This window comes from Sorex fumeus, unplaced genomic scaffold, assembly GCF_029834395.1.
Source record: "Sorex fumeus unplaced genomic scaffold, SorFum_2.1 ptg000128l, whole genome shotgun sequence".
Lineage (NCBI taxonomy): Eukaryota > Metazoa > Chordata > Mammalia > Eulipotyphla > Soricidae > Sorex > Sorex fumeus.
The window spans coordinates 260375-286119 of NW_026606185.1; the positions used below are offsets into that span (position 1 = coordinate 260375).

Below are 25745 nucleotides of genomic sequence, written 5' to 3' on the forward strand. Positions count from 1 at the left end.
AGGGGTGGTGAGTGCCGGGGCCAGGGACAGGGCTGGAGGCCAGCTCCTCCAGCCGGGGCTCCTGGGACTGGGGGGGCACGCTCACCTGCCTCTCCCACGAAGACCTCGTGGGGGGCGCTGGGGGGCCCCTCGCCCGCTGCGTTGTACACGCTCATGCGGATCTCATACCGCTGGTGCTTGTTCAGGTCTGGGGGTAAGAGGCAGCGGTCAGGGTCACCGATGACCCAGCCGCAGGGAAGGTTCTGGAAAGATCAGTTAAGGGGCCAAGAGGGGTGGCTGGGGCACTGCCGCCTCCCTGAGACGCTGGGCACGGGCGGCAGGGCGGTTTCCTGGGGTAATCGTGTCAGATACTCTGACACCAAAAGGGGTGCCCTTGCCGGCCAGGGGGCATACCGAAGGGGCTGACAATGATGGACACCCACAGCATACTGGACACCCCAGGTCAGTGGTCAAGGTCACCCCTTTCCCCAATCCCCAAGAAATGGAGAATTCCCAGCCCTCCCTGGACCCTTGGTCCTCCCAGAACCTCCTCAGTCCCTGGGAGGACCTGTGGAAAGCGTCTTTGTGAAGTCTGGGGGTGGGGACTCCCCTGGATGGGAGTGGGCCCTGCTGGCACCGCTTCCTGGGAATACAGTGGGAGTGGGGGTGGGGTCCCCATCTGACTGTGCCTGCAGCCCATGGACCAGGAAGGAGGCAGTTCCCCTCCCTCCCTTGGGCAGATTTCTAGGCTAGAGAGCCCCGCTTGGGTTCATGATGGCTGCAGCAGCAGAGAGCAGGGCCCTGGGGTGAGTGCGTTGGGTGCGGGCCCCCTCTCAGGGAAGGCTGAGCTGCGCGGACGCCTTGGGGGGCACAGGAAGGGTGCCCGGAACCCCCCCAGAACCCTCCTGCTGCTCCCATCCACCTCCAGAATCTAGTTTCCAGTCTGAACCCTGAGGCTGGGCCAGAGGCAAGGCCCCCCCACCTAGATTTTTTGCGTTTTGGGGAAAGTCACATGAATGAAGTGGCCTGGGGTCCCCCCACTCCCCGCCATCCCGAGACTTACTGTCCAGCTCGTAGTGCGTGAGGCTCGGGCGGCTGAGGTTCAGCATGGAGTAGGCTGGGGGCACGGGCCGGAGGGAAAGGGCAGGCGGTCAGTTTGCCCCTCTGCAGAGCCCCAGAGCGGAGGGACGGAACCCGGGACCCCCAGAAGTGGACTAGGCGGGAAGAGGGACATGGGGGCAGCACCGGAACCCTGAGGGTTCCCAGCTGGCTCCCGTGTTGGAAGGGGCAGAGGAACGATATGGAGCACAGTTGTGGGTCAGTCCTTCTCGGAACCGCAGTGCCGGAGGCTGGGCTGTGTCCAGTCTACACACAGAAGCATCTGTTGGGCCAGGGAGGCAGCTCGGGGCACAGGCTTATAAGCGCGAGGTCCTGAGTTTGATCCCCGGCACCGTGAGGCCACCCTCAACCCCCAGTACTACTGGGTGCAGCCTGGAAGCCTCGAGCCTCCGCCCAGAACCGTGCAGCCTGGCTGGGTGAGCACTGCCGGGAGGACCGCCCCCCCCCCAGCACTGCTCGGGAGCCCCCGCCTCAAGAAGCGAAAGTCTGCAAGAAGATGACTGACTGAGGGTCCCCTTGCTGTCCCCTGGCTGAGCCCCGGAGGGCAAAGTGCAGAGTGGGTTTGGGAGGAGGACGGAGGGCAGGTCCAAAGGACAGACCCCATCCTGCCGCCCACCCCTGCCCCCGGCCCTGCTCTCAGGGGAAAGGAGGGAAGGACCAGCTTTCCACCCCCAGCTGTCCCTCTCCAGCCTGTCCCGCCCCCCCACCCAGCGCGTCACCTCCCAAGCTGCCCTGGGCCCAGCCCCCACCTGTCACCCTCCTCCTGCCCCCTCCCCCCCCCACGACCTACCAGCTCCTCCTGCACCCTGATGCCTGTGGCTCATTCATGGACCCTCCACTGGGCTCCCAAACCCTCCACCTCAGGGTTGGGCTGCTCCCACCATAGGCGCCACATGGCCCCCAGGGGTGCCCGCTCCCTCTCGGTTATGCAGACCGGGTGCGAACTGGGGAGGGGGCGGCTGGCCTGCTCACGGGCGCCCCCTGGCGTCCGGGGCGGCAGCGGGGCGCGGGCGCAGGGGGCGGGCCCCGGGTGCCACTCACAGGTCAGCTCTGCCCACTTGGAGCCCGGGCCGTGGCCGCCCCGCAGCAGCGTGAAGCCCCGCAGCCCTTCGTGCCGCAGCTCGCGGTAGCGGATGCGGAAGCCCTGGAGGATGCCGTTGATCTTGTCCTGCGGCGGCGGCTGCAGGGAGGACACGCAGCGTGGGGGGCGCGCCCCCCACCCCTCCCCGCGGCCACGCTGCCCGGATGGACCGACGCCCCGATGGGACCTGGTCCAAGTGGTTCCCTGGAGGTGCTGGGAGGGCAGGAGGCGCCCAGCCCGGTAATGGGGCAGGCGAGGGAGGCTCAGGGAGGGTAAGGAGCTTGCCCGGGGTCACACAGCACGCTGTGACTCTGGACACGGGAGGCTCCTTGGAGCACTCTGGCATGATTACCAGCGCCTGTCCGGGGCGCCTGCCAGCTGCTCCTCGCAGAGGGCTGTCCTCCCCTCCCCCTTTATTGCTTTCTCCTTTGCCTTCTGCTTCTGGAGGAGGAACCGGCTTATATGGTCTTAAAAGCCTGCTGAGCCATCCGGCCTTTGATTAGCTCCTTAATGACCCGCCTGGTGCTGCTGGGACAGTCTCCAGGAGGCTCCAGGTGCCCCCGCCCTCGGTGGCACAGACCACTGCCCCGCCAGTCAGGTGGGGCTCAGCGGTAGGGGCCCGGGTCCCCCCTTCCTTACTACGGTCCTGGGACCCCTCCCCTCTGCTTCCTGCCCAGGCTTCCTGGGGTCCCCCTGCCCCTCCTTTCTTATCCCCTGCAGGGGAGAGGCTGCAGAGCAGAGGGCAAAGGTCGGGCTCCCCTCTCCAAACCCAGGGGCAGTTTTCTGCTCTGGGGCCCCCAGGGGCCACCTGAGGTGCCCAGAGGGTACAGGCGGGTCCCTCTGCAGCCCGGGCACGGCATAGCCCAGAGGGCAGTGGCAGGGACAGGAAAAGGGGTTCCCTTGCCCGCGTGGGGCAGCAGAGGGGTTGTGAGCCCTGGCGCAGGGTTCCAGCTGCGGGAGGGCACAGCGCCCCTGGGTGCCCCTCACGCCAGGTGCTGTGTACCCGGGGGCGTCGGGGCCCCCTCTGAGGATCTGGGGTGAGGATGGGTGTGCAGACACACGTTTGTGTGTGCATCTGTGCGTGCCCACGTGTGTGACACGCACATCTGCGTGTGCAGTCTGCATACGCACCAGGGCACATAAGCCCCGGGGGTGTCTTTGCCCGTCTGTGCCTGTGTGTGCTGCAGGGTCTGTGTGTGCATACATGTCTGTGTATGCGTGTCTGTGTGCACGTGCGTGTTCACAATGTGCATGAGTGTTTGTGTGCAGATCTGTCTGTGCAAACATGTGTATGCACATTTGAGTGCCTTCAAGTCCACATGTGTTTGCATGTTCATGTGTGTGTGCCCGTCAGTCTGTGTGACGCGTGTTGGCCCAGGCCCACGTACCTGCCACCGGATCAGCACCGACGTGGTGGTGTGTGGGGTCAGCGAGAGGATGGTGGGCGCTTCGTCGGGGGCTGTGGAGAGAGGGGTTGGGGCTGCCTGGGGGGGCCAGATCCCGCAGGTGCTGGACAGTGGGGAGCCCCAGTGGAACCCCCGTACCTTGTCTGAATGTCCGCAGAGCAGGTGGACGGGCTGGAGCCCAAGCCCAGAGCCCAGGGATGTTCTGACCCTTGTCACCACCCCATGCCTGGGCACCCTGACCCCACACACCGCCCTATGCCCGGGGCACCCTGACTCCCTCTCACTGCCCCATGCCTAGGAGGACATGGGGTTCCTGCTGGTCTGGGTGCTGTGGTGAGACCCCTTCAAGCCTCCGGGTGGGGGCTTCCCCAGAGCATCCCCCCCCGAAGAAGGGCTGTCAGGTGCCCGGAGGTGGGGACAAGGCAGGCCCAGAGAATGGCCGGCACTGACCTGCCTGCAGAGTGGTCAGCGGTTCCGACTCCTCGCTGAACTCACTGTCCCCAATGTCATTGGTGGCCTTCACCCGGAACTTGTAGGACGTGAAGGGCTTCAGCCTGGAGAGACAACGAGCTCAGGGCATGCAGGAGCCTGGTGGCCCATCTCTGGCTCCTCAGGGTCCCCCCTGGGCTGTCTCCGTTCCCATAAGGTCCCCCATGGGCTGTCCCTGATGCCTGTCCCCATCTCTGCATGGGAAAGGGGGACAGGGTTGTCCGGCTGTCACGTGGAGGGGACCGTGAGGCCCCGAGGAAAGGTGGTCAGGTCAGGACGAGACGGTCCAGGTCTTGGTGGTCTGAGCTCCTCCTGGGGGCACCCCTCACCCAGGGGAGCAGGAACTGGGGTTCACCCAGGCCAGCTGCCTCCCCGCCAGGTGCGTCTCCCTTCAGACGCCCCGCCTGGAATCTGGCTGGGGTGGGGGTGGGAGGCCCTGACCCGGGGCTGGGGGCTCCGCGGGTGGGGTGCTGTGACGGAAGGGGGGTCCCCTGGGAATTTCGGGGACTGGCCAGGCCCCAAGGGCCCTTCTGGGGGCCGGGAGGGGGTGAGTCTCACCTGTCCACGAGGAAGGCCGAAGCGTTGTGGCTCACGGAGGCCGAATGCAGCGTCCAGCGCCCGGCGGGCAGCTCGCGCGCCTGCACCGTGTAGTAGCGCACGGGCGAGAGGCCGTCGGCGCCCGGCTCCCAGCCCAGCAGCACGCTGTGCGCGCCCACGTCCTCCTGCCGCACGGCTGGCCGGCCGGGGGGCTGCGGGCGGGCTGCGGGGCAGGCCGTGAGCAACACGCACCCTGCATGCTCCGGGTGCTCACCTCTCCCTGTCCCCAAGAGGCCCTGGGCCAGGGCTTGCCCCTCGGGCGCTGCACCCACCCTCCCTCTGCCTGAGGCTGGTCCCGGCCCCCTCAATGTCGTCCGGACCCCTTACAGGCTTGTGGGGTGGAGGGTGCCCCTCCCGGGCCCCTGGGCAGTGTGGCTGCAAGCCTGTATCCACGCACCAGCCCCCAGAGAGGCTCCCCGTGTTGTGCTTCCGGGGACCCCCAGGGGAGGGGCGCTGTGCTTCTGGGGACCCCAGGGGAGGGGCGCTGTGCTTCCGGGGACCCCAGGGGAGGGGCGCTGTGCTTCTAGGAACCCTCAGGAGAGGGGCACTGTGCTGCCAGGGACGCCCAGCTTGGGCGAGGTCCATATAGAGCCAGGACATGGGGCCACCCCGGGTCCTCTCTGCCATCCCCCCCCCCCCGCCCCATGCTCAGCTCTGAGACGGGTCCCCGGAGCCTCACCTCTCTTCTCCGTGGTCACCACCAAGGCCTCAGCCGCCTCCCCCCAGCCCTTGCGGGTCTGGGCTGTGATGCGGAACAGGTAGACGGACTCCGGCTTGAGGCCGGTGGCTGTGTACTGGCGGGCGCTGGGTGCCAGCACCTCCACGGCTGCCGCGCTGGCCGTGGTGGCGTTGAGCCGGTGAGTGAGCTGGTAGGCTGCGAGTTGGGGGGGTGGGAAGCTGGGAGAGGCCCAAAGGGAACCCTGTCTCCTTCCCTGATCCCTAACAGTGCTGGGAAAGCACCTGCGAGCTGGCCGGCGCGCCCCCTGCTGGCCGCTGCTCGGAATAGCAGCTGAGGTTTACCAGATGGCCTGTCAGCTGCGCGCCAGCAATATTTGGGGAACAAAGATAATCAATGGGGCCAGGGCGACAACTCCAAAGGTTGAGCACCTGTTCTGCATGCAGGAGGGCTAGGTATGGCCTCCAGAACGGCACATTCCCCTGCTGGGTGTAGCCCCCCCCACCCCCCTAGTCAAAACAAAAAATAAAACCAGTTGACTGTAAGGGACCTCAAGGGACCCCAACTTTGGCCTTTGGCCTCCCCCTTCCCCAACTGCAGAGGATGAGACTGCAAGGGGAGGGGGAGGACTCTGAATGGGGCTGGGCAGGGCTGGAGATATTTTTTCTGGCCAATGAGGAAACAGTGCTGAGCCTGACACGGGGTCCGACACCTCCCCCCCCCCCCCCCCCCCGTGTCCTGGGGCTGTCTGTCCCCGGCCATCCTGGCTGTGGGTCACTGCGGGGAGCCCGTGGACTAAGGCCAGAAAGCAGGACTCACCCAGAATGATGCCGTTGGGTGCGGCGGGTGGCTGCCAAATCAGCCGCACGGAGGTGGTCCTCACTTCCGGGAAGAGGATGCCCACGGGGGGACCGGGGACTGGGGGGACAAAGAGAGGTGGGGGCAGTGCGGCAGCTGGACAGAACCAAGCCCAGATCTGCAGCAGGGCAGATGGACTCTCTGGGTCCTCAGGCAGGACACGGAGATGCTTTGGGGGAGTCATGACCACACCCACACAGGCTGATGGGGGCCTTGAGGGGGTCCCAGGCCCGGGGTCTGGGAGGAAGCATCCCTCTGTAGAGATGGTGGGTGCTCCAGCCGAGTCTGTGCACTGCCGTCCTCACCCGAGGGGCGGGGATGTGCCCACCCCTGACTCGAGACTTTGTTCTAGGCACCTCTGCCAGGCTCCTTGGGGCGGGAGTGGGGGCCTGGAGTGTGGCATCAGGGGGTATCCTGTGTCTCTCCCAGACACTCCCAACCCCCAGTGCCTGGGGTTACTCCTGGCTCTGTGCTCGGGACTCGGTCCCCGCAGTGTGGGTGGTGGGGACCAGTCTCTGTTCAGCCTGTTGCACTCAGCCCTCACCCCTGCACATGGGGGTCAGGTGGGAGCCCTGAATGTGACACGCAGGAGCTGACCCTGAGCTCCACGGGCAGCAGGAGAAGACCCAGGGCAGGGGGCAAGCCCCTCCTTTGCTTTTTTTTTTTTTTTTTGCTTTTTGACTTTTTGGATCCCACCGGTGATGCTCAGGGGTTCCTCCTGGCTCTGCACTCAGGAATCACTCCTGGTGGTGCTCAGGGGACCTTATGGGACGCTGGGAATCGAACCCAGATCGGCCACATGCAAGGCAAACGCCCTACCCACTGTACCATCACTTCAGCTCCCCAGCTCCGGCATTCCTGTCGGGACCCCACAACATGGGGGCGTGAGGCTGTGTGGGTGCGGCTGGGCCCGGCCGCCCATCCGGGGACTCACCGTCGTCCAGTGTGCGCTCCAGCACGGGCGGGTGGCTGAGGCTGCCATCACCGATGCGCGTGAAGGCCAGCACGCGTACCTCGTACAACACATACTTGCCCAGGCCCACGAGCTGGGCACTGCGGGATGCATTGCCCTCCACCAGCCAGAAGCGGGCGGGCGCCTCCGAGTCCTTCTCCTTGTACATCACCTGTGCGGGCAGCGTGGAGCTGAGCCCGGGGCTGGCAGCCAGCACCTCCCGGGAGGCTGTCCCAGGACAATGGGGGATGCTGCACTCGGCAAATGGCTGGAAGGCCCTGTGGCATGGGCCTGGGGGACCAAGGCCTCACGGCCAGCAGTGCCCGACCCCTGGCTGAAACGTTTCTGACTTCTAGGCCAGGGCGGGAGCATGGGGCTCGGAGGAACATTGGGGGCTTATAAGGAGGTGAGGAAGCTGGGCCCGAGGGTCTGAATGGCCTGGAGGGCTCTGGGGTCTCTCTGGATGCTTCCTCTGTCCTGGGTGGGCTTGCTGCTGGCCCCAGTGGCCGAGGACAGGAGGACGTGTCCCTTCCCTTCCCCGCCCCCCGACCCCGACTCACCTTGTACCCCAGCACCAGCCCATTGCGGTCGGCCTCGGGGATCTGGTTCCAGCGCACCAGCATGCTGCTGGACGTGGTGGCCAGCGCGGACACGTTGGTGGGGCCAGACGACGGCACTGCGGGAGACAGGATGAGCGGTGAGGGTTTACCCAGGGGACCCCAATGGGCAGGTGGGGGTGTTGGGATTTGGCCCCAGGGCAATGTGGCCCACAGTCCCAGATGCTCCCCAACTTGGGGGTTTCTGGACTGGGGTTTTGCGGGTCTTGGTGGCTCCAGTGAGCCCGTGGCCCCCCTAGAGCAAACAGGGAGTGGGGGGACCTGCCGCCTGAAAGGGGTCAGTAAAGAGCCACGGCTAAGGGGCCACATGTGGATGAATGAGGGCCGCAGCCAGGCCTGGGGAGGGGGGAACTCTTCTGTGATTTGGTAGAGCTGAGAGCTGACTCCTGGCTCTGTGCTCAGGGCTGACTCCCAGCTCTGTGCTCAGGGATCACTCCAGGCTCTGTGCTCAGGGCTCACTCCTGGCTCTGTGCTCAGGGATGGCTCCTGGCTCTGTGCTCAGGGATGACTCCGGGCTCTGCCCAGGGCTGGCTCCTGGCTCTGTGCTCGGGGCTGACTCCTGGCAGGGCCCAGGTGGGGTCACAGGCAGTAACCGGTGATGGAACCGGGGCTGGCCACGTGCCTGGCGAGCGCCTTCACCCTGGGACTCTCTGCTCCCTTCCATAGCGAACTCTGGCTTCTAGGGGCCGGTGACGGCACTCTGGAAGGTTCTCCCAGCTCAGCCCACCTCCCGTCTCGACTGCTGAGGGTCACAGGGAGGCCAGCGTGGGTACCTGACTCGCGCGTCCGGGCCAGCAGGGCGGGGCTCCAGGGCCCGCTGCCCATGGCGTTGAGCGCCTGCACCTGCACGCGGTACTCCGTCCACTCCTCCAGGTCCTCGATGGTGAACTCGCGCTCGGCGCGGTCGGCCACCACGTGGCTCAGCGTCCGCCCGCGCCCGTCCGCCCGGCTGTACTTGATTTTGTAGCCCACAGACTCGGGGTTCCCGTTGTACTCCCGCTCTGGGAGGGGCTGCGGGGCAGCAGGGCAGGCAGGCTCGTGGGGGGCGTGGCCGGAGGGGCGAGGCCCGCATGGGGTGTACTCGCAGGGGGCGTGGCCTGAAGCTCGTGACACGTGGGGCGTGACCCGGGGGTGTGGCCTGCAGGGGCGGGTTTGCAGGAGGCGTGGCCTGCAGGGGGTGGGCTCGCAGGGGGCGTGGCCTGCAGGGGTGGCCCTCGGAGGCGTGGCCTGTAGGGGGTGGCCCTCGGGGCATGGCCCGCGGGGGCGTGCTTGTAGGGGCGTGGCCTCCAGAGGCGGGTTTGCAGGGAGCGTAGCCTGCAGGGGGCGGGCTCGCAGGGGGGCGTGGCCTTCAGGGGGTGGCCCACGGGGGCGTGGCCTGTAGGGGGTGGCCTGCTGGGGCGTGGCCCTCAGGGGGCGTGGCCTGCAGGGTCCCGCCCTGCCCCATGCCCGTGGAGGGGACCCCGCGGCTGTCAGAGCCATGCCCCCACTGAGGCCGCCCACCCGTGGCCGTGCACAAGACTGGGCAGAGCCAGCAAGAGGACCTGGCCTCATGCTCTGGGGGAGTGGACGCTGCCTCCTAGAGACTCTCGGAGGAATGTCCTCTCCCGAGCTCCCGAGACAGGCCAGCTGGGCGCGCAGCGGCCGGGGACAGATGCCCGAGCCGGGACTCACAGTCTGGCTGGTAAGCCGAGGGTCTGGGGGAGGTGGGGACGCAGAGTTCTCACTAGGCCCCCCTATGAGAGGGATCCCCCACACTGAGTCCTAGCTCACCAGCGGGGGCGGGGGAGGCCAGAGCCATGCCCCGTGAGGCCCGGCCTTGACATCTCAACACCCCCACCGGAGATCTGGTGACTAAGAAGCCCCAGGGCGTCTCCCCTACACCCCAGGCAGAAGCTGCCCTCAGGGGCTGAGCTGGATCAGCACGGGGGTCCCAGCCCACCCGAAGCCCATGACCAGCCCTGACTCCATCACGCCCAGGGTGTGTGAACCCACCCAGCACTGCCACGGAGGGAGAGGGACGCTGCCCAGCCTCCACAGAGGGAGGGAGAGCTAAGGGGAGCCCACATTCCTCGGGCAGACCTGGGGCAGTGTCTGAGAATCCCCCTGCAGTGCCCACCCCAAACCTGCCTTCGCTCTCTGCCCGCTGGGCCAGGGGTGCTGCTGTACCCACCCCCCATGTCCCTAACTTCTGGAGGCCCAGTTTTTTTTTTTGGGTGGAGGTCACACCCGGCGATGCTCAGGGCTGACTCCTGGCTCTGTGCTCAGGGATCCCTCCTGGTGGGCTTGGGGAACTCTATGGGGTGCCAGGGATGGAACCCGAGTCAGCCTTGCCCAAGGGGCACGCTGCTAGAGGTCGCAGGGAGAGAAGAAGGGTAGCAGGGGCTTTGCTCCCTGTCCTGTGGGCCCTGAGCACTGTTTGGGGGACCCCCACCCCCTTGAGGAAGAAGAGAGGAGGGAGTATGGTGCGGCCTGGAGTGGGGGTGTTGGCCGGCTGGGGAGGGGTGACGCCCTGTCACTGTTACCCCCTTCCTGTCACCTCCACCCCTGACCCCCCCAGCCTCACCATCCAGCGAAGCCACAGGCTGGTCTCGCTGGCCGTGCGCAGGGTCACGTTGCCCGGGGCCATGTCTGGTGGTGCCTGGAGTGTCTGGATCTTTCTAGAAGGCTGGCTGGGTGGGCTGGTGCCCACGATGTTGACCTGGCGCATGCGGAAGCTGGGGCGGGGGGAGGGGTGCGAGGTAGAGCGGGCTGGACCGGCCTGGCCGGGGCCACCCCCACTCCTCCCCCCTCCCCTTTCCCCCTCCCTGGTGCTGCTGTTACCTGTAGTAGGTGAAGGGGTTGAGGTCGGGCACCTCCATGGAGCGAGCATCGGGCGCGCCGGCCAGCTGGTGCACAGGGAGCCAGTCCTCCCCCTCCCCCACCGCGCCCACCTGCAGGGAGGGAGGGGTGGGCAGCCTGTGGGGGCACCCCTGCCCGGGTCCCGCTTGGCCCCAGGTGCATCCCGGTCACCTTCCCCGCAGACCCTCAAAAAGACTCCAGGGTCCAGTCCTCCCATGTCACTCTGGGGCGTGGTCTAAAATGGTCTAAACCTCTCCTGGCCCCCGAACCAGGCCCTCCAGCGTCCCCGGGGCTGCTGTCGGCACTCTGCATGCTTCGTGAGCTCCCCAGGGATTCAGAAATGCAGGAAAGTCAGGCTGGGGGACCGGGGGGGGGGCAGGTGCGGGGCCCCTTGTGTACCCCGGGTTCAGGGCTGAGAACAGGCTTTCCTATCGATTCAGGTTGGGGCCCACACCTGGCGGTGCTCAGGGCTGACTCCCGGCTCTGTGCTCAGGGATCACTCCTGGTGGTGCTCGGGGGGGCCAGGCGGGTTGCTGCCGGGGATGGAACTTGGGTGGCCATGTGCCAGGCAGGCATTCTCCCCACTGCCCTTGCATCCAGCCCCTGGGAAGCGTCCTCCGAAGGGCTGGTGCTCAGCCGCAAAAATGGCCCTGGGGTGCCACACGGGTGCATGAGGGCAGTGGAGATGCCGGGGAAGGTGGCATGGCCGGGGGTGGGGGGCTCACCTGGGCCTCCACCAGCCAGCGCGAGATGGACGTCTTCCCGTCGTAGCCCGGCCGGAACTGCAAGGTGACCGAGCGGGGCCCGATGTTGGAGATGCCCAGGTTGGTGGGGGCCCCAGGGAGCTCTGCCGAGGAAAGTGGGGGACAGGAGTCGGGGGACGGACCCCTCTGCCTCCCGCCCCCTCCCGTAGAAGCCCAGCTCGGCTGCGAGGCCCTGTTCCCCGCCCCTTGGCCACGTCCATGGGGTCTGAGGTGGGCCAGGGCGGGCACCCACCTGGCGGCACCCCCGAGGAGATGGTGGAGGCCGACACATGGCCCTGGCCCTTGGCAGTCATGGCGGCCACCTCGATGGTGTAGGTGGTGAGCGCTGTGAGCCCGGTGACGCGGTAGGCCAGCGTGGCGCTGGGCAGGTAGTGGGTGACGCGCGTGTTGGTGCGGTTGAACTCCTCCCAGGAGATGCGGTACCCTGCGGGCGGCGGTGGCCAGGTGGAGGGTGTGGGGGAGGGGGGTGGGGATGCCTTGCCCGGGGGATACCCGCAGCCCTGGGCCTACCTGTGAGGACCCCGTTCTTCTCGCCCGGCTCCTGCCAGCTGACCTTGAGTGACGTGTCCAGGATCTCACTGAAGCTCAGGTGCCCCACGGGACCCGGCACTGCACCCCAAGAGAGGTCCCCGCCCCATGCTCATCAGTGCCCAGAGGGGAGAGTCTTAGAGGCGCTGGCCCTCAACGTGCCCAGAGCACCCACAAGGTTGGGATGGCTGTGCCCGTGACGCCAGCCTGGCCCTGGGGGAAGGGGAACTGGCAGGGAAGGGTGCAGAGCCAAGGGGCGCAGGAAGGAGGGGTAAGGAGGAGGGGTACATGGGGCACAGGTACAGGGGTGAGGAGTATGGGGGGAGGGTGCAGGGGGAGGGTCTCAGAGACAAGGGTGTTGTCAGGGGAAGGAGAGCATGGGGAGGGTGCAGGGGGAGAGGAGCAGTGGGGAGAAGAGTAGGGGTGAGGGGAGCAGGGGCGAGGGTGCAGGGGGAGGTGAGCAGGGCTGAGGTGAGCAGGGGGAGAGGGGCAGAGTGAGAGTGCAGGGGGAGAGGAGCAGGGGGAGAGGAGTAGGGGTGAAGGAAGCAGGGGTGAGGGTGCAGGGGGAGGGGAGCAGGGGTGAGGGGAGCAGGGAGAGGAGTAGGGGTGAGGGGAGCAGGGTGAGGAGAGCAGGGGTGAGGGGAGCAGGGGTGAGGGAGCAGGGTGAGAGAGCAGGGGTGAAGGTGCAGGGGTGAGGGTGCAGGGGAAGGGGAGCAGGGGGCGGGGCGCCTACCGTCCTCGTGGGTGCGCACCAGCTGGGGGGTGCTGCGGGGCCCGTCCCCCGGGGTGGTGAAGCACAGCACGGACGTGAAGTACTCTGTGAACTTCTTCAGGCCCGACACGAAGCCCACGTGGATGGTGTCCTGGAAGTTGGGCCGGGCGGTCACCAGGGTCACCTCCTCCTCCTGCGCGGGCTCCCAGGCCATCAGCTGGGGAGAGGTGGGATCAGAGCCGGCCGGTGAGCGGTGGTCAGGGCTGGGGGTCCCCCAGAGGCCTCTGACGCCGCCCCAGACCCGCCCCAGGTGCTGACACCATGGGCTCTTGAGGGCAAGCGGCGGGCATGGTCCCGGGCAGGACACCTGGAATTCACATCTGTAGTGGTCAGTCACAGAATGTGGGGCCACTGCCGGGCTGACCCCTGCCTCCCTCTTCCCGCACACCCAAGCCAGCCCTGCCTTTGCTAGCCAAGGAAACGGAAGCTCAGAGAGGCTGAGTAACACATCCCCATCACACAGCCTCTAGGAGGAGTTAAAAGACTGTGAACTGTCACATGCAGCAATTCTTACTAATTTTTCTTTTTCTTTTCTTTTATTTGTATCTATTTAGTTTTAAATTGAATCACCATGAGATACATAGTTACAGGTTGTCCGTGATCGGGCTTCAGTCATACAACGTGCCAACACCCATCCCTCCACCAGTGCATATTTCCCACCACCAATGTCCCCATTGTCCCTCCTGGCCGTCCCGCCGAGCCTGTCTCTATGGCAGGCACATTTTTCGGGAAATGATCACTCTGGATAAGAACAGTACTGAGAATAGGTAGAGGAACAAATATGATAACCTCTCAGTAGCCATATTGCACTCCTCCCCCTATCACCTCCTCTCATCACCTCCCTCACCTCCTCTTCCCATCACCTCCTCCCTCACCTCCCCCATCACTTCTCTCTCACCTCCTCCCCCATCTCCTCCTCCCTCACCTCTCATCACCTTCTCCCTCACCTCCTCCTCCCATTACCTCCTTCCCATCACCTCCTCTCATCACCTCCCTCACCTCCTCTCCCCATTACTCCTCCCTCACCTCCTCCCCATCATCTCCTCCCTCACCTCTCATCACCTTCTCCCTCACCTCCTCCCATCACCTCCTTCCCATCACCTCCTCTCATCACCTCCTTCACTTCCTCTCCCCATCACCTTCTGTCATCACCTCCCTCACCTCCTCTCCCCATTACTCCTCCCTCACCTCCTCCCCCATCACCTTCTCCCTTACCTCCTCCTCCCATCACCTCCTCCTCCCATCACCTCCTCTCCCATCACCTCCTCTCATCACCTCCCTCACCTCCTCTCCCCATTACTCCTCCCTCACCTCCTCTCCCATCACTTTCTCCCTTACCTCCTCCTCCCATCACCTCCTCCTCCCATCACCTCCTCTCCCATCACCTCCTCTCATCACCTCCCTCACCTCCTCTCCCCATTACTCCTCCCTCACCTCCTCCCCCATCACCTTCTCCCTTACCTCCTCCTCCCATCACCTCCTCCTCCCATCACCTCCTCTCCCATCACCTCCTCTCATCACCTCCCTCACCTCCTCTTCCCATTACTCCTCCCTCACTTCCTCCCCCCATCACCTCCTCCCTCACCTCTCATCACCTTCTCCCTCACCTCCTCCTCCCATCACCTCCTCTCATCACCTCCCTCACCTCCTCTCCCCACCACCTTCTCCCCACCTCCTCTTCCCATCACTTCCTCCTTCACCTCCTCCCTCACCTCACTTTCTCGTTTGTTCTCTCAGCTTCTCGTCTGTCTCCAGCAATGACAGCTGGTCTCAGAGATTCCCTCGTTTATCTGAAGTTGATTAAATAGCAATTAATGATGAAAAGCAACACTGGATGAGTTTTAATAAGCGTGGTATTTATAGATAAAACATGCCACCACGCCGATGTCTCCTGATGAACGTACGCCGGGAACAATGCTCAATCTCTTCCTGGCGTGGCCGCCTGTTTATAAAAGGGGGTTTCTGAAATTTAATGGGTATTGTGAAAAGATAGCCTATAGCAAGTTAATTAGACGCTAATTAGACCCTAAAAATCCCAATCAGAACTACTAAGTGGCATTTAATAAGTATGTTAAATATACTCCTAATTTGGCCTATCTGGCTTCATAGCAATTACGTCTTCCCAACTTCTTGGGAGTAGATTAAGAAACCAGTTTCATGTTTTAATTTAATTTAATTAATGTAAATGGGAATTAATTACACCATCAGCATTAATTGTGAGGCGTGTTCCCCAGCAAGTGAAAAGTCTGGGTAAATATGAATTGATTGGGCTTAGCCCAATTATACTGGTGGCCACTTTCAAGGAAAGGGCAGACCCCCTTTCCAGGTGCTCCCTACCACCATCACCAAAAAAAAAAAAAATGCTTTCCCAAAGTGGTCTGAGGAAGCCCGGACTCCTGGCCTGTGAGGGGTACAGAGCTTGCCCAAAGGCCCCGAAGGCTGGCACGGGGCCTGGGTGCCCCGACTATGGGGCCCAGATTCCTCTTCCCCCTGGGACGTGGCTGGGGGTGGGTCCGGGGACTGGGCCCAGGCTGACCTGCTCCACAGGTCTTTGGTGCCAGATTCTGTGCAGCTGGGGCTGCCCTGAGCACTGTGCATGGGGGTGTCGAGGGATGGAGCCTCAGCCAGAAGCTGGGCAGGGACACAGATGAGCGGCCCGAGGGGACAGGCCCAGTCTCAGCTGCCACTCAGCCTCTCTGAGTCTCTGGTGAGGACCAGGGGCAGCGGCAGCCCCGGGGAGCTGTAGGGGAGAAGGGGGGTGCCCGGTGTTATGGGGCGGACAGGTGGGGGTGCCGACCCTCTGATAGCCGGGGGTGGGGTCCAGGACGTAAGGGGGGAGCCTCTCTCTCTCTCCATCCACGCTCACACAGGACAGTTGACCAGGGTCCGAATGACAGGGCAAGGGGGGGGTGCCTGCCTTGCCCAAGGCTAACCTGGGTTCGATCCCTGGCATCTCATAGGTACCCCTGCACCCACCAGGAGTGATTCATGAGCACAGAGCCAAGAGTCAGCTCTGAGCACTGCCGGGTGTGACCCCAAACAAACAAACAAACAAACAAAACCCCCAAGCCCCAAACAATCAGAAAAAAAAAAAAACCCTGTTTGTCCAGGAGCTGTGAGAAGCGGACAAGGAGTTTTTGGGTGCACGGGAGGGGCCGGAGGCAGCGGGCAAGGCACCCCGCTCTCTGCGCACCTCTGGGTATTGGTTTCTGCCCCCGAGCCAGTCTATCTACTGTTTAATGGAGAAAAGTAAGACTACTCTGAATTATGTATTATTAGCAATAATAATATTGCCGATATTAGCCACACTCGACGCATGCCAACCTTTGACCCAACGCTCTCTCTGGGTCTAAGAATCGATTGCAAAGGTCCACCTGCCCATCGACAAATAGGAAAAGATATTTGCACAGAGCTACTGTGTGCAGAAATGTTTGTTGTGGGGGAGGGAGGCGGGGGACACAACCAAAATGTCATCAGCAAAGGGGTTGGTTGAACGTGGGGAGAGGGGGACATGTGGCAGAGACCTGCAGATGTGCTGGGAGGGACACACGCCATCCCGTGGTTCCCCCAGTGGTGAGTGTGAGGCCACGGCCAGGCACGGGCATCCTGCCACGGAGTGAGCGGCAGAACCCACATTCGAGTCAACCTGTGCTGACTGAAGCTAAAGAAAAGCCGAGGACCGAACCCAACCCAGCAACCTACAGGCGGGCACAGAAATGCCCGCTGACTCTTTGCATCTGCTTTGTAGATTAGGCGCCATCCATGCAACCAATTAGAGAAGAAGATTAAGTGAAACAGAAAGACAGACAGAGAGAGAGAGGGAGGGAGGGAGACAGAGAGAGAGAGAGAGAGAGAGAGAGAGAGGGGGAGAGGGAGAGAGAGAGAGGAGATCCCTAAAAATGGAAACTCAAAGGCAAAAAATGAACCTTGGAAGGTACAGCAAGGAACAGCTTGGGCTTTTGTGGATGGGAGAGTTGCGTGCGCATCTCCCAAAGGGCAGAGAGACCCTCGAACCGCCAGAAGCACAACCAGCCTCAGGGATCAGATGGTACTCCAAGTCGGTTGCGGGTGAAAAACGGTGGATAATTACATCAGCGTTGCAAGAACTGGGTCTTCAGCACTAAGGGAAGAGGTGACAGACCACCAGGATGATGGAAAGATTCTAGTGTGGGGCCGGAAGCGATAGGACCGTGAGGAGGGTGCTTGCCTTGGCATGCGGTCGACCCGGGTTTGATCCCCGGCACCTGATTCGGTCTCCCAAGACTACCAGGAATGATCACTGAGCACAGAGCCCTGAGCACCGCTGGGTGTGACTCCCCAAACCCAAAACTGTCATTGTCACTGTCCTGCTATTGTTCATCGATTTGCTTGAGGGGGCTCAGTTATGTCTCCATTGTGAGACTTGCTGTTACTGTGTTTGGCATATCGGATACGTCACAGGCAGCTTGCCAGGCTTTGCCGTGCAGGTGAGATACTCTCAGTAGCTTGCCTGGCTCCCTGAGAGGGGCAGAGGAATTGAACCCGGATCCGTTGGGTCGGCCGCATACAAGGCAAACGCGCTTCCGTTGTGCTATCGCTCCAGCCCAAAACTACAAAACGGCTAGTCTGGAAATAGAATTGGTAGTACCAATTTATGTTTTAGCTCAAAAAAAAAAAAAAAAAAAAGAAAAAGAAAAAGAAAAAATCAGGGGTCAGAGCGATAGTACAGTATGTAGAATGTTTATCTTGTATGTGGCCCACCCGGATTTGATCCCTAACACCCTGTATGGTCCCCTGAGTAATTTCCGAGCTCAGAGCCTGGAGTGATCCCTGAACATCCCGAGGTGTGCCCCCTAAAACAATCCCCTGAAAAAACTTTAGAGAGTATAGGGGCTAAGGAAAAGCCTTTTTCGAGGCCAACCCTGGTTTGGTCCCTGGCACAGGAAGACTCAGGAGTACCAGAGGGTGCAGCCTGGGGGTTGTGGGCACCATCGGTGTGGCCGAGGGAACCCCTGCCACTGTAGGTCACACCAGAACCTCAGGCCCTCACCGTGGGCACTGTCTGGAGCAAGGCTGCATGGAACAAGGGGTGGAGGAATTGTATTGTCATTTTCTTTTTCTTTTCTTTTTTTTTCGCCTGCACCCTCCCCAACATTGTCATTTTCTAATAAGGGGCCGGGCTTCTCCAAGGCACTGCAGGTCCCGGGCCTGGGGCTGGACATGTGGACAGTTACAAACGCATGCTAAGGTGTACTTCTATGTAAAGTTTTGCCTAACACGGGGCTGGAGCGATAGGACAGTGGGGAGGGCATTTGCCTTGCATGTGGCCGACCCGGGTTTGATCCCCGTCATCTCATAGGATCCCCTGAGCACCACCAGGAGTGATTCATGAGTGCAGAGCCAGGAGTAATCCCTGAGCATCACCGGGTGTGACCCAAAAAGAAAAAAAAGTTTTGCCTGACATAAAGTCAAAGGCTGGGATATATTAGGTTCCTGCTAGGTGCAAAGGCTTAGATGACATTCACTGGGGCCAAGGGCATAGCCGTGTCTGACTGCCCGGCAGATGGGCCCTCTCCAGGTGGCCTAAAGTGCTTCTCCTGCATGTCATTAGGTTCCCATGTCCACTTGGTTCAGCGCCTGTCTTTGGTTTGTGCTGGACTCTAAGTGATATGTGGGCTAGTAGTCTTCTGCCTGAGCAGATGGATTGAGCTTGCATGGGAAGAGGGTGACCGGGAAGGGTTTCCTGGTTACTGATGGAAGCAAACAGCTTCCTTGGGAGGGGAGATATCTGATGATGAGCGGAGGGTGCCAAGTGCCACCCGCAGGTAAAGGGTCATAAATCCCTGTACCTCAAAAAAAAATGGTTTCTGGGGGTTGGAGCAATAGCACAGCGGGGAGGGCATTTGCCTTGCACACGGCTGACCCGGTTTGATTCCCAGCATCCCATATGATCCCCTGAACATCACCAGGAGTGCTGAGTATATGAGCCAGGAGTAAGCCCTGTGCATTGCTGGGTGTGACCCAAAGAGAAAAAAAAAGATTTCTGCACACACACACACACACACACACACACACACACACACACACACACGAACTCAGAGGGCCAGGACCAAATCCCTGGGACTCCTGGGGCCCCTGTAGGGCCAATGGTGGCTCAGGCTGGCCTCTCTGTGAAATGACTGGCCAGGAACCAAACAGATCAGATATGTCCTTCAGGACAGAAAAACCCGTTCCCAGACCACAGCTGGGCATCAAGATACCTCCACACCATGCCCACACTTGCTCAACCCCCTCAGAAGATTCTATGAAGCAATTCACAATTATGCAGATGGCGGGGGGGGGGGGGAAGTTCACAGGAAATGGGGACTCGGATCCCGCTTTTTCCTAGACAAATCCTTCATGCAGGTAACCCAGAGAGTCAGTGATGGGATGACACGGGCTTGGAAAACATCCCAGCAACACAATCTGGGAAGGAGAGGACTGGACCCTCCCCATTCTGCAGCTTCTGTTGAAATGACCGTGACACATCACGGGAGAGAGGGAGAGGGAGAGGGAGAGGGGGGGAGGGAAAGGGGGAGGGGGAGAGAGAGAGAGAGAGAGATCACTCGACCTTCTGATGGAAAACAGCATTCAGAGGAATTTTTGGTGGGGGAGGAAAAACCACCCCAGCCCACCATCCAATGCCAATCAGAGCAATTGTTGGTTTCTAAGATGTAATTTATTGCGAGTATGACACTGAGGGGGCAATCCGCAGCATTCGGACCGTGGGAGGCTCTAGAGGACACTGGGCTGAGTCTCTTTCTTTTTCTTTTTGGTGTTTGAGCCACATCCAACAGTGCTCGTGGCTGATTCCTGAGTCTATTCTCAGAGGTCAGAGGTCACTCCTAGTGGGTTTTATGGAGTGTCAGGGACCAAATCTGGTCAGCAGCGTGCAAGGCAAGTGACCAGCCCATTGTACTATCACTCCAGCCCCTAAGTTTCTTTTCTTTTTCTGGTCACACCTGGCAGTGCCCAGGGCTGACTCCTGACTCTGTGCTTGGGGGTCACTCCTGGAAGGCTCGGGGGACCCTTTGGGATGCTGGGGATTAAACCCAGGCCGGCTGCGTGCCAGGCAAGCACCTTACCTGCTATACTATATCCCTGGCCCCCATAAGTTTCTTGTCTTTGCTTTGCTTTTTTGGTGACACCCAGGAATACTCTGGGGTTATTCCCGGCTCGGCACTCAGGACTCATTCCTGGCGGTGCTTGGGGGTCCCTATGGCATGTTGGGGATCAAACCTGGGTCTGCCACGTGCAAGGCAAAGGCCTTCCCTGCTGTACTACCGCTCCAGGCCCATAAATTCCATTTCTAAATATAAGAAAGAGGAGGAAGAATGAGGATTTATAGACAGCCAAGACTTACAGCCCCAGCCAGGGCGCGACCTCCCCAGCTGGGCCAAAGAGTGAGGCGGAGAGAAAGCTGCCCGCCGGCTGCGGCTGTCACGGATGCTGACACTGTTGATATTTTTAGGCTCCTGGTAATGCACTGCTTGTGATTATAGGTTAAAAACACGTCTCATCTGTAACATCTCTCCAGGAGCACTTAGAGATGAGTGAGCATGGGCCTCCAGTTGGCTTCACGCTTCTCCAGGAGAGCGGAGAAGCAGAGGGCGGGGGGGGGGGCAAGGGAAATCGGGGGCCCCCGAGGGGCCTGAAGCTGAAACTGGTGGCACAGCCAGTGTCACCATGGCTCCCTGCAGGCATTACAAAGGGTCTCTCGAGAGAGCGAGGAGTCTAACATCTCCCCTACCCCCACAGGTATTTGAAGTGTTTCCTACAGACACAAGGAGAACGTTCAGCCCCATTAGAGGCCGCCATGATGAACGGTGACGCATCCGGGATCCAAAAGGCAAGAGGTTGTCACAATCCCTAAGGCAAGAGGTTGTCACAAGGATCTGAAGAGATCGCACAGTGGGTAGGGCCTTTGCCTTGCAAGTGGCTGACCCAGGTTCGATTCCCAGCATCCCATAGGGTCCCTCAAGCACTGCCAGGAGTAATTCCTGAGTGCAGAGCCAGGAGTAACATCTGAGTATCACCGGGTGTGACCCAAAAAGAAAAAAAAAAAGAGGCTGTCACAATCCCTGCCTGCGTTCATCTGAGCTTCTGGTGAATCCTGCACCACAAGGAACGTCTGATTTTTCCCGCCAAGTGTTTCTCCATGGGACACACAGGGGAAGGCTCTGGCGTTTGCCTCTGAGTGGGCCCAGTGGTTCTCTGGGCCTCTGGGCCGAGCCTCCGTTCCTCCCTCTGTCCCAGGGCCTGAGGATAATGAGCCTCTCGCGGTCGGCCCAGGAGCAGGGCAAGCATGGCAAGATGGAGGAGGCGAGTTTCTGTTTAATTAGGCTTGGGGGGCCACACCCGGCCGTGCTTAGTGCTTCCTCCTGGCCCTGCGCTCAGGGATCACTCCCGACAGGGCTCCGGGGTACCAGGGAATCGAACCCAGACTGGCCGTGTGCAAGGCCGGCGCCCTCCCTACTGAACTGGCTCCCGCCCCTGGCACAGGAGAGTTGAGACTTGGCAGCAGCTCACGGTCAACACGGCTGAGCTCCCGGCTTCCCGGTTCTCCTCCTTCCCTCCCTGCCTGCCCCCAGAGTCCCAATTAGCAGCTCTGCCAACGGCATGCACCATCAGATTCAAAATCTGCCCCGGCCCCAGCAAGCCCCTCTCACCGGGCTCCTCCTGTCCGTCCCGGGGCTGGCTGCCTGGACCATCCTCCTCTCATCGATTTGCAACAGCAGCAGAAAAATTCTCTTCGGGGCTTAAGCTTGGCCTTGTCCTGCCCGGCCTAGCCCAGCCGGCTGGGGATCTCGGCTCACACGGCCGCCCTAGAAACCCGCTCACATCCTGCACTTGCACCAATACTGGCCCAGAGGGTGAGAACCTTCACAGAACCTTCTGGAAAGGGCCACGGATCGTTGGGGCTGGGCTCCAGGCCAGCATCTGTGGTGGGCCTGTCCCTCATGCTGCCCCCTGCCTGAGCCTCACTGGCCCCATCAGGGGGTTGCTGCCTGTTCTGCCGCTCCAGGGCCGAGAGCAGGTTCCCGAGGCTCAGTCGCGGCCCCCAGCGCCTCTGTGCAGGCCCTGAGCCCCCGCCCCCGAATGCAGGGAAACTGGGTCTCAAGGGAGGGAACTACACTACAATGAGTCCCGAAGAGGCCCCAGGCCAGGCCATCACACCCCAGAGAGGAGGGGGCGGGACAGAGAGGCACCCAAGGGGCAAGCATTGGGGTGCAGGGGCAGGTGGCCACGGGCACACCTGGGCAGAGGCTGTGGGAAGAACCTGCCCTGTGCCCACCTCAGCCTGCAGCTTCTGGCCCTCTCACCGGAAAGTTTACTACTGCCGGGTGCCTCGGAACACTGTGGAGAGCAGTAGGGCAGACACACTGTGCACACGGGTCAGGGCCCAGGACACTCTGCCTGCACCAGTCCTCTGGCCACCGACCCGGGGAACCCAGCTCTGCAGGTCAGAAGTCAGACCCAAGTCCTCACGCACCCCAAGAGTGACCCCCATAGTCACCCCGAGACTGAATCCATAGTTCCCCCCAAGACAGTGACTCCCATAGTCACCCCAAGACAGTGGCCCCCATAGTCCCCCTGAGACAGTGACCCCCACAGTTACCCCGAGACAGTGACCCCCATAGTCACCCTGAGACAGTGACTCCCATAGTCCCCCCAAGACGGTGACCCCCATAGTCCCCCTGAGACAGTGACCCCCACAGTTACCCCAGGACAGTGACCCCCACAGTCACCCCGAGACAGTGACCTCCATAGTCACCCCGAGACAGTAACCCCGATAGTTACCCTGAGACAGTGATCCGATAGTCCCCCCGAGACAGTGACTCCCATAGTTACCCCGAGACAGTGATCCCTAATAGTCACCCTGAGACAGTGACCCCCATAGTCACCCCGAGACAGTGACCCCCATAGTCACCCCAGGACAATGACCCCCATAGTCACCCCAGGACAGTGACCCCCACAGTCACCCCAAGACAGTGACCCCCATAGTCACCGAGACAGTGACCCCAAAGTCACCCCGAGACACTGACCCCCAAGTCACCCCAAGACAGTGACCCCCAAGTCACCCCGAGACAGTGACCCCGATAGTCACTCCGAGACAGTGACCCCAATAGTCACCCTGAGACAGTGACCCCCATAATCTCCCTGAGACAGTGACCCCCATAATCTCCCCGAGACAGTGACCCCCATAGTCACCCCGAAGCAGTGATCCCCATAGTCACCCCGAGACAGTGACCCCAATACTCCCCCGGAGCCCCGGGAGCTGACCCAAGAGGAAGTGACTCTGGTCTCCCTCTCTGAGGGCGTCTTGCCTCTGCTGTCCCAGGAGAGAAGCCCCCATGGGAGTGGGCCAGACCCTTCTTGCTGGCCTGCCCATCTGCGGGCCGAGCCTTCACCTCAGGCAAGGCCTACAGCCCCGAGGACGCCCACCAGAGCCACACCTGGGCGAGAACTGGCAGCTTCTAGAATGTTGCAATGGGGCCATGGCTATTTCCAGGAGTCCTGAGCCTGAACCCCTTTAACGATCTCGTCTCCCGAGCACCCCCTCCCCCCCACGGGGCTCCCCCAGGAGGACCTGGAGTTCGGGAGCAGAGGGGGTCCTCCTTGCGGCCCCTGGGGCCTCCCTCAGCCAGTTCCCAGTGTCCCTGGGTGACCCCCAGGCCCCCCTACCTTGTAGCCCTGGTTGATGCCGTTGATGAACTGGGGGCTGGGGGCGCTCCACGTGAAGCGAATGGCCGTGGAGTTGGTGGCCTCTGTGTGGACGTTGCCTGGGGGGACGGTGGGCACTGGGGGGGACAGAGACAGAGGGAGATGAGGGTGTGGATGATGCACCCAGGAGTCGGGGCTGTGAGCCCCTTTGGCCACCCCCTGCTTTCCCTCACTCGGAGACTTAAGTGCCCCCCTCTGTTACTTGGGGTCTCCCTCCACTTGCCGGACCCCGAGACAGGCAAGCGAGTAAGAGCACGAGAGTGCCCAGGGGCGTTTGGGCCCAAGGTGGCATCTCAGTGCATCTGGGACCAGCCTGTGGGGAGCGTCCAGCCACCCCCAGACATGAACAGCATGGGCAGCCCCCCTCCCCCCCCATGCTGCCCACGCACCTCCTTGCAGTGTCCACTCGGTCACTTTGCTGCTGTAGGTGCCCAGCCCGGCACTGTTGTAGGCGGCCACCTCGATCTCGTAGTTGGTCCAGATGATGAGGTCCTCCAGGAGCAGGTTGGTCACGTCGGGGTCCGTGATGTTCTTGAACTGGTACCCCACGGGCAGGCCGGCCAGGCAGTACCTGTGGGCAGGCGGGGCTGGAGCGCATGGGAGCCAGTGCAGCCCACCTCGTGCCCAGGACGCTGGGCCTCCTGGCATGGGCCCAGGGACCTGGGGCTCCTGTCCCCGCCGGCCCCGGGGTCCTTGCCAACAAGAGAGTCCTGTCGGTGGCGTCACTGCTTTCTACTTATATATTTTAAATTTTTCTTTCTGGGGCCAGAGCACACAGTCCAGCAGGGAGGACATTTGCCTGGCATGTGGTCGACCTGGGTTTGAGCCCTGGCATCCCACAGGGCTCCCCGAGAACCGCCAGGAGTGATCCCTGAGCACCGCCAGGTATGGCCCCCAAACAATTTAAAAATCTTTTCACTTTACAGTTTTATATTGAGCCACACCCACAGGTGCTCAGGACCTACCCCTGGCTCTGTGCTCAGGGATCACTCCTGACAAGGACCAGGGGACCATATAGGGGCCCGGGGATGAGACCTGGTTCAGCCACATGCAAGGCAAGTGCCCTCCCCGCGGTGCTATCGCTCGGGCTCTGTGTTATTTTCTTTCCTTTTTTTCCCCCCTTTGGTTTTGGGGCCACACCTGGCGATGCTCAGGGGATCATATAGGATGCTGTGATTCGAACCTGGATCGGCCTGTGTGCAAGGCAAACGCCCTATCTGCTGTGCTATCGCTTCAGCCCCAAACATATTTTTTCTTTATACTTTTATTTTTTGGTTGATTTCTGGGCCACACCCAGTGGTGCTCAAGGCTCACCCTGGAGGTGCTCAGGGATGCCAGGGGTTGAACCTGGGTCAGCCGCAGGCAGGGCAACTGCTTGGGCCGCCGTGCTACAGCTCTGTCATGAATTTGGATCGCCACAGAGGACTGACTAAGTTTAGGGGAGGCGTCGGGAGGATTCATTTCTCAGTGGGGATGATGAGGAAAGGGGGCAGAGGGGGCAGAGGCGAGGAAAGGAAGACTCAATGTCCCCGCCAGCTCTAGGCCAGGCCACTGGGAGGACGATGGTCCATTCCTGGCGTGCCCTGGGCTTCCCTGGTCCCGTCCCCTCCCCAAGCCCTTCCCAGAGGACACGGGCAGTGCTCCCTGATGCCCAGCCTGTCCTTCCTGGAGTCAGGGGCGCAGGCCCCCCGCCCCCGGCATGGTGCTGTTTTCCGCCCCACCCCACCTCTCAGCTCCCCCCACCCTGGCGCCCGCCCCCACCTGATGATGTAGCCCTTGAGAAGGCCGTTCTGGTGGCCCTCGGGCGGCGGCTGCCACTGGATCATGATCGACTGGTTGGTGCGGCCGCTGGCGATGACATTCTGCGGTGGGGCTGTGGGGGGCTCCTCAGGAAGGGAGACCCTGGAAGGGAAGCGCAGGGCTGGGCCTCCTGCCTCCGGCTTCCGGAGTCTCGGGGGGCTGAGTCGGGTCCAGTGCTGAGGCCTCTGGCCGGTGCTGTACCCACGGCCCAGTCCCACAGACGTGTGAGAAGGCGCCACTGGTCGGCTCCCCAAAGCCCGTGCCTCAATGGCCGGAACACAGTCAGTGCTCAGACGCATGGGCCTGGGCCTCAGTTTCCCCTTGGAGAGAGTCACTACCAGGGCAGCTGCTGAGGATACAAGTTTTTTTTTTGTTGTTGTTCGTTTTTTTTTTTCTTTTTGGGTCACATCCAGCAATGCTCAGGGGTTACTCCTGGCTCTGCACTCAAGAGTTATTCCTGATGGTGCTCAGGGGACCATATGGAATGCTGGGAATTGAACCGGGGTTGGCTGTGTGCAAGGCAAAC

General features: G+C 61.8%; 1 protein-coding gene across 1 annotated transcript in view; it reads right to left on the minus strand.

Annotated features, from left to right (window-relative positions):
• Positions 1-25745, minus strand: part of SDK2 (sidekick cell adhesion molecule 2) — a 165506-nt gene that overhangs the window by 21733 nt on the left and 118028 nt on the right. The window contains exons 16-35 of the mRNA XM_056138117.1: positions 25181-25321; positions 23809-23990; positions 23381-23496; positions 12638-12833; positions 11887-11985; positions 11609-11800; positions 11338-11459; positions 10595-10704; positions 10338-10488; positions 8548-8785; positions 7718-7833; positions 7140-7329; positions 6167-6265; positions 5351-5545; positions 4633-4834; positions 4036-4139; positions 3568-3638; positions 2140-2278; positions 1043-1096; positions 86-187 (exon numbers count right to left, since the gene is read on the minus strand). Of these exons, the coding sequence (XP_055994092.1) occupies positions 86-187; positions 1043-1096; positions 2140-2278; positions 3568-3638; positions 4036-4139; positions 4633-4834; positions 5351-5545; positions 6167-6265; positions 7140-7329; positions 7718-7833; positions 8548-8785; positions 10338-10488; positions 10595-10704; positions 11338-11459; positions 11609-11800; positions 11887-11985; positions 12638-12833; positions 23381-23496; positions 23809-23990; positions 25181-25321 (2819 nt within the window). The remainder of the gene's footprint in view (positions 1-85; positions 188-1042; positions 1097-2139; positions 2279-3567; positions 3639-4035; positions 4140-4632; positions 4835-5350; positions 5546-6166; positions 6266-7139; positions 7330-7717; positions 7834-8547; positions 8786-10337; positions 10489-10594; positions 10705-11337; positions 11460-11608; positions 11801-11886; positions 11986-12637; positions 12834-23380; positions 23497-23808; positions 23991-25180; positions 25322-25745) is intronic.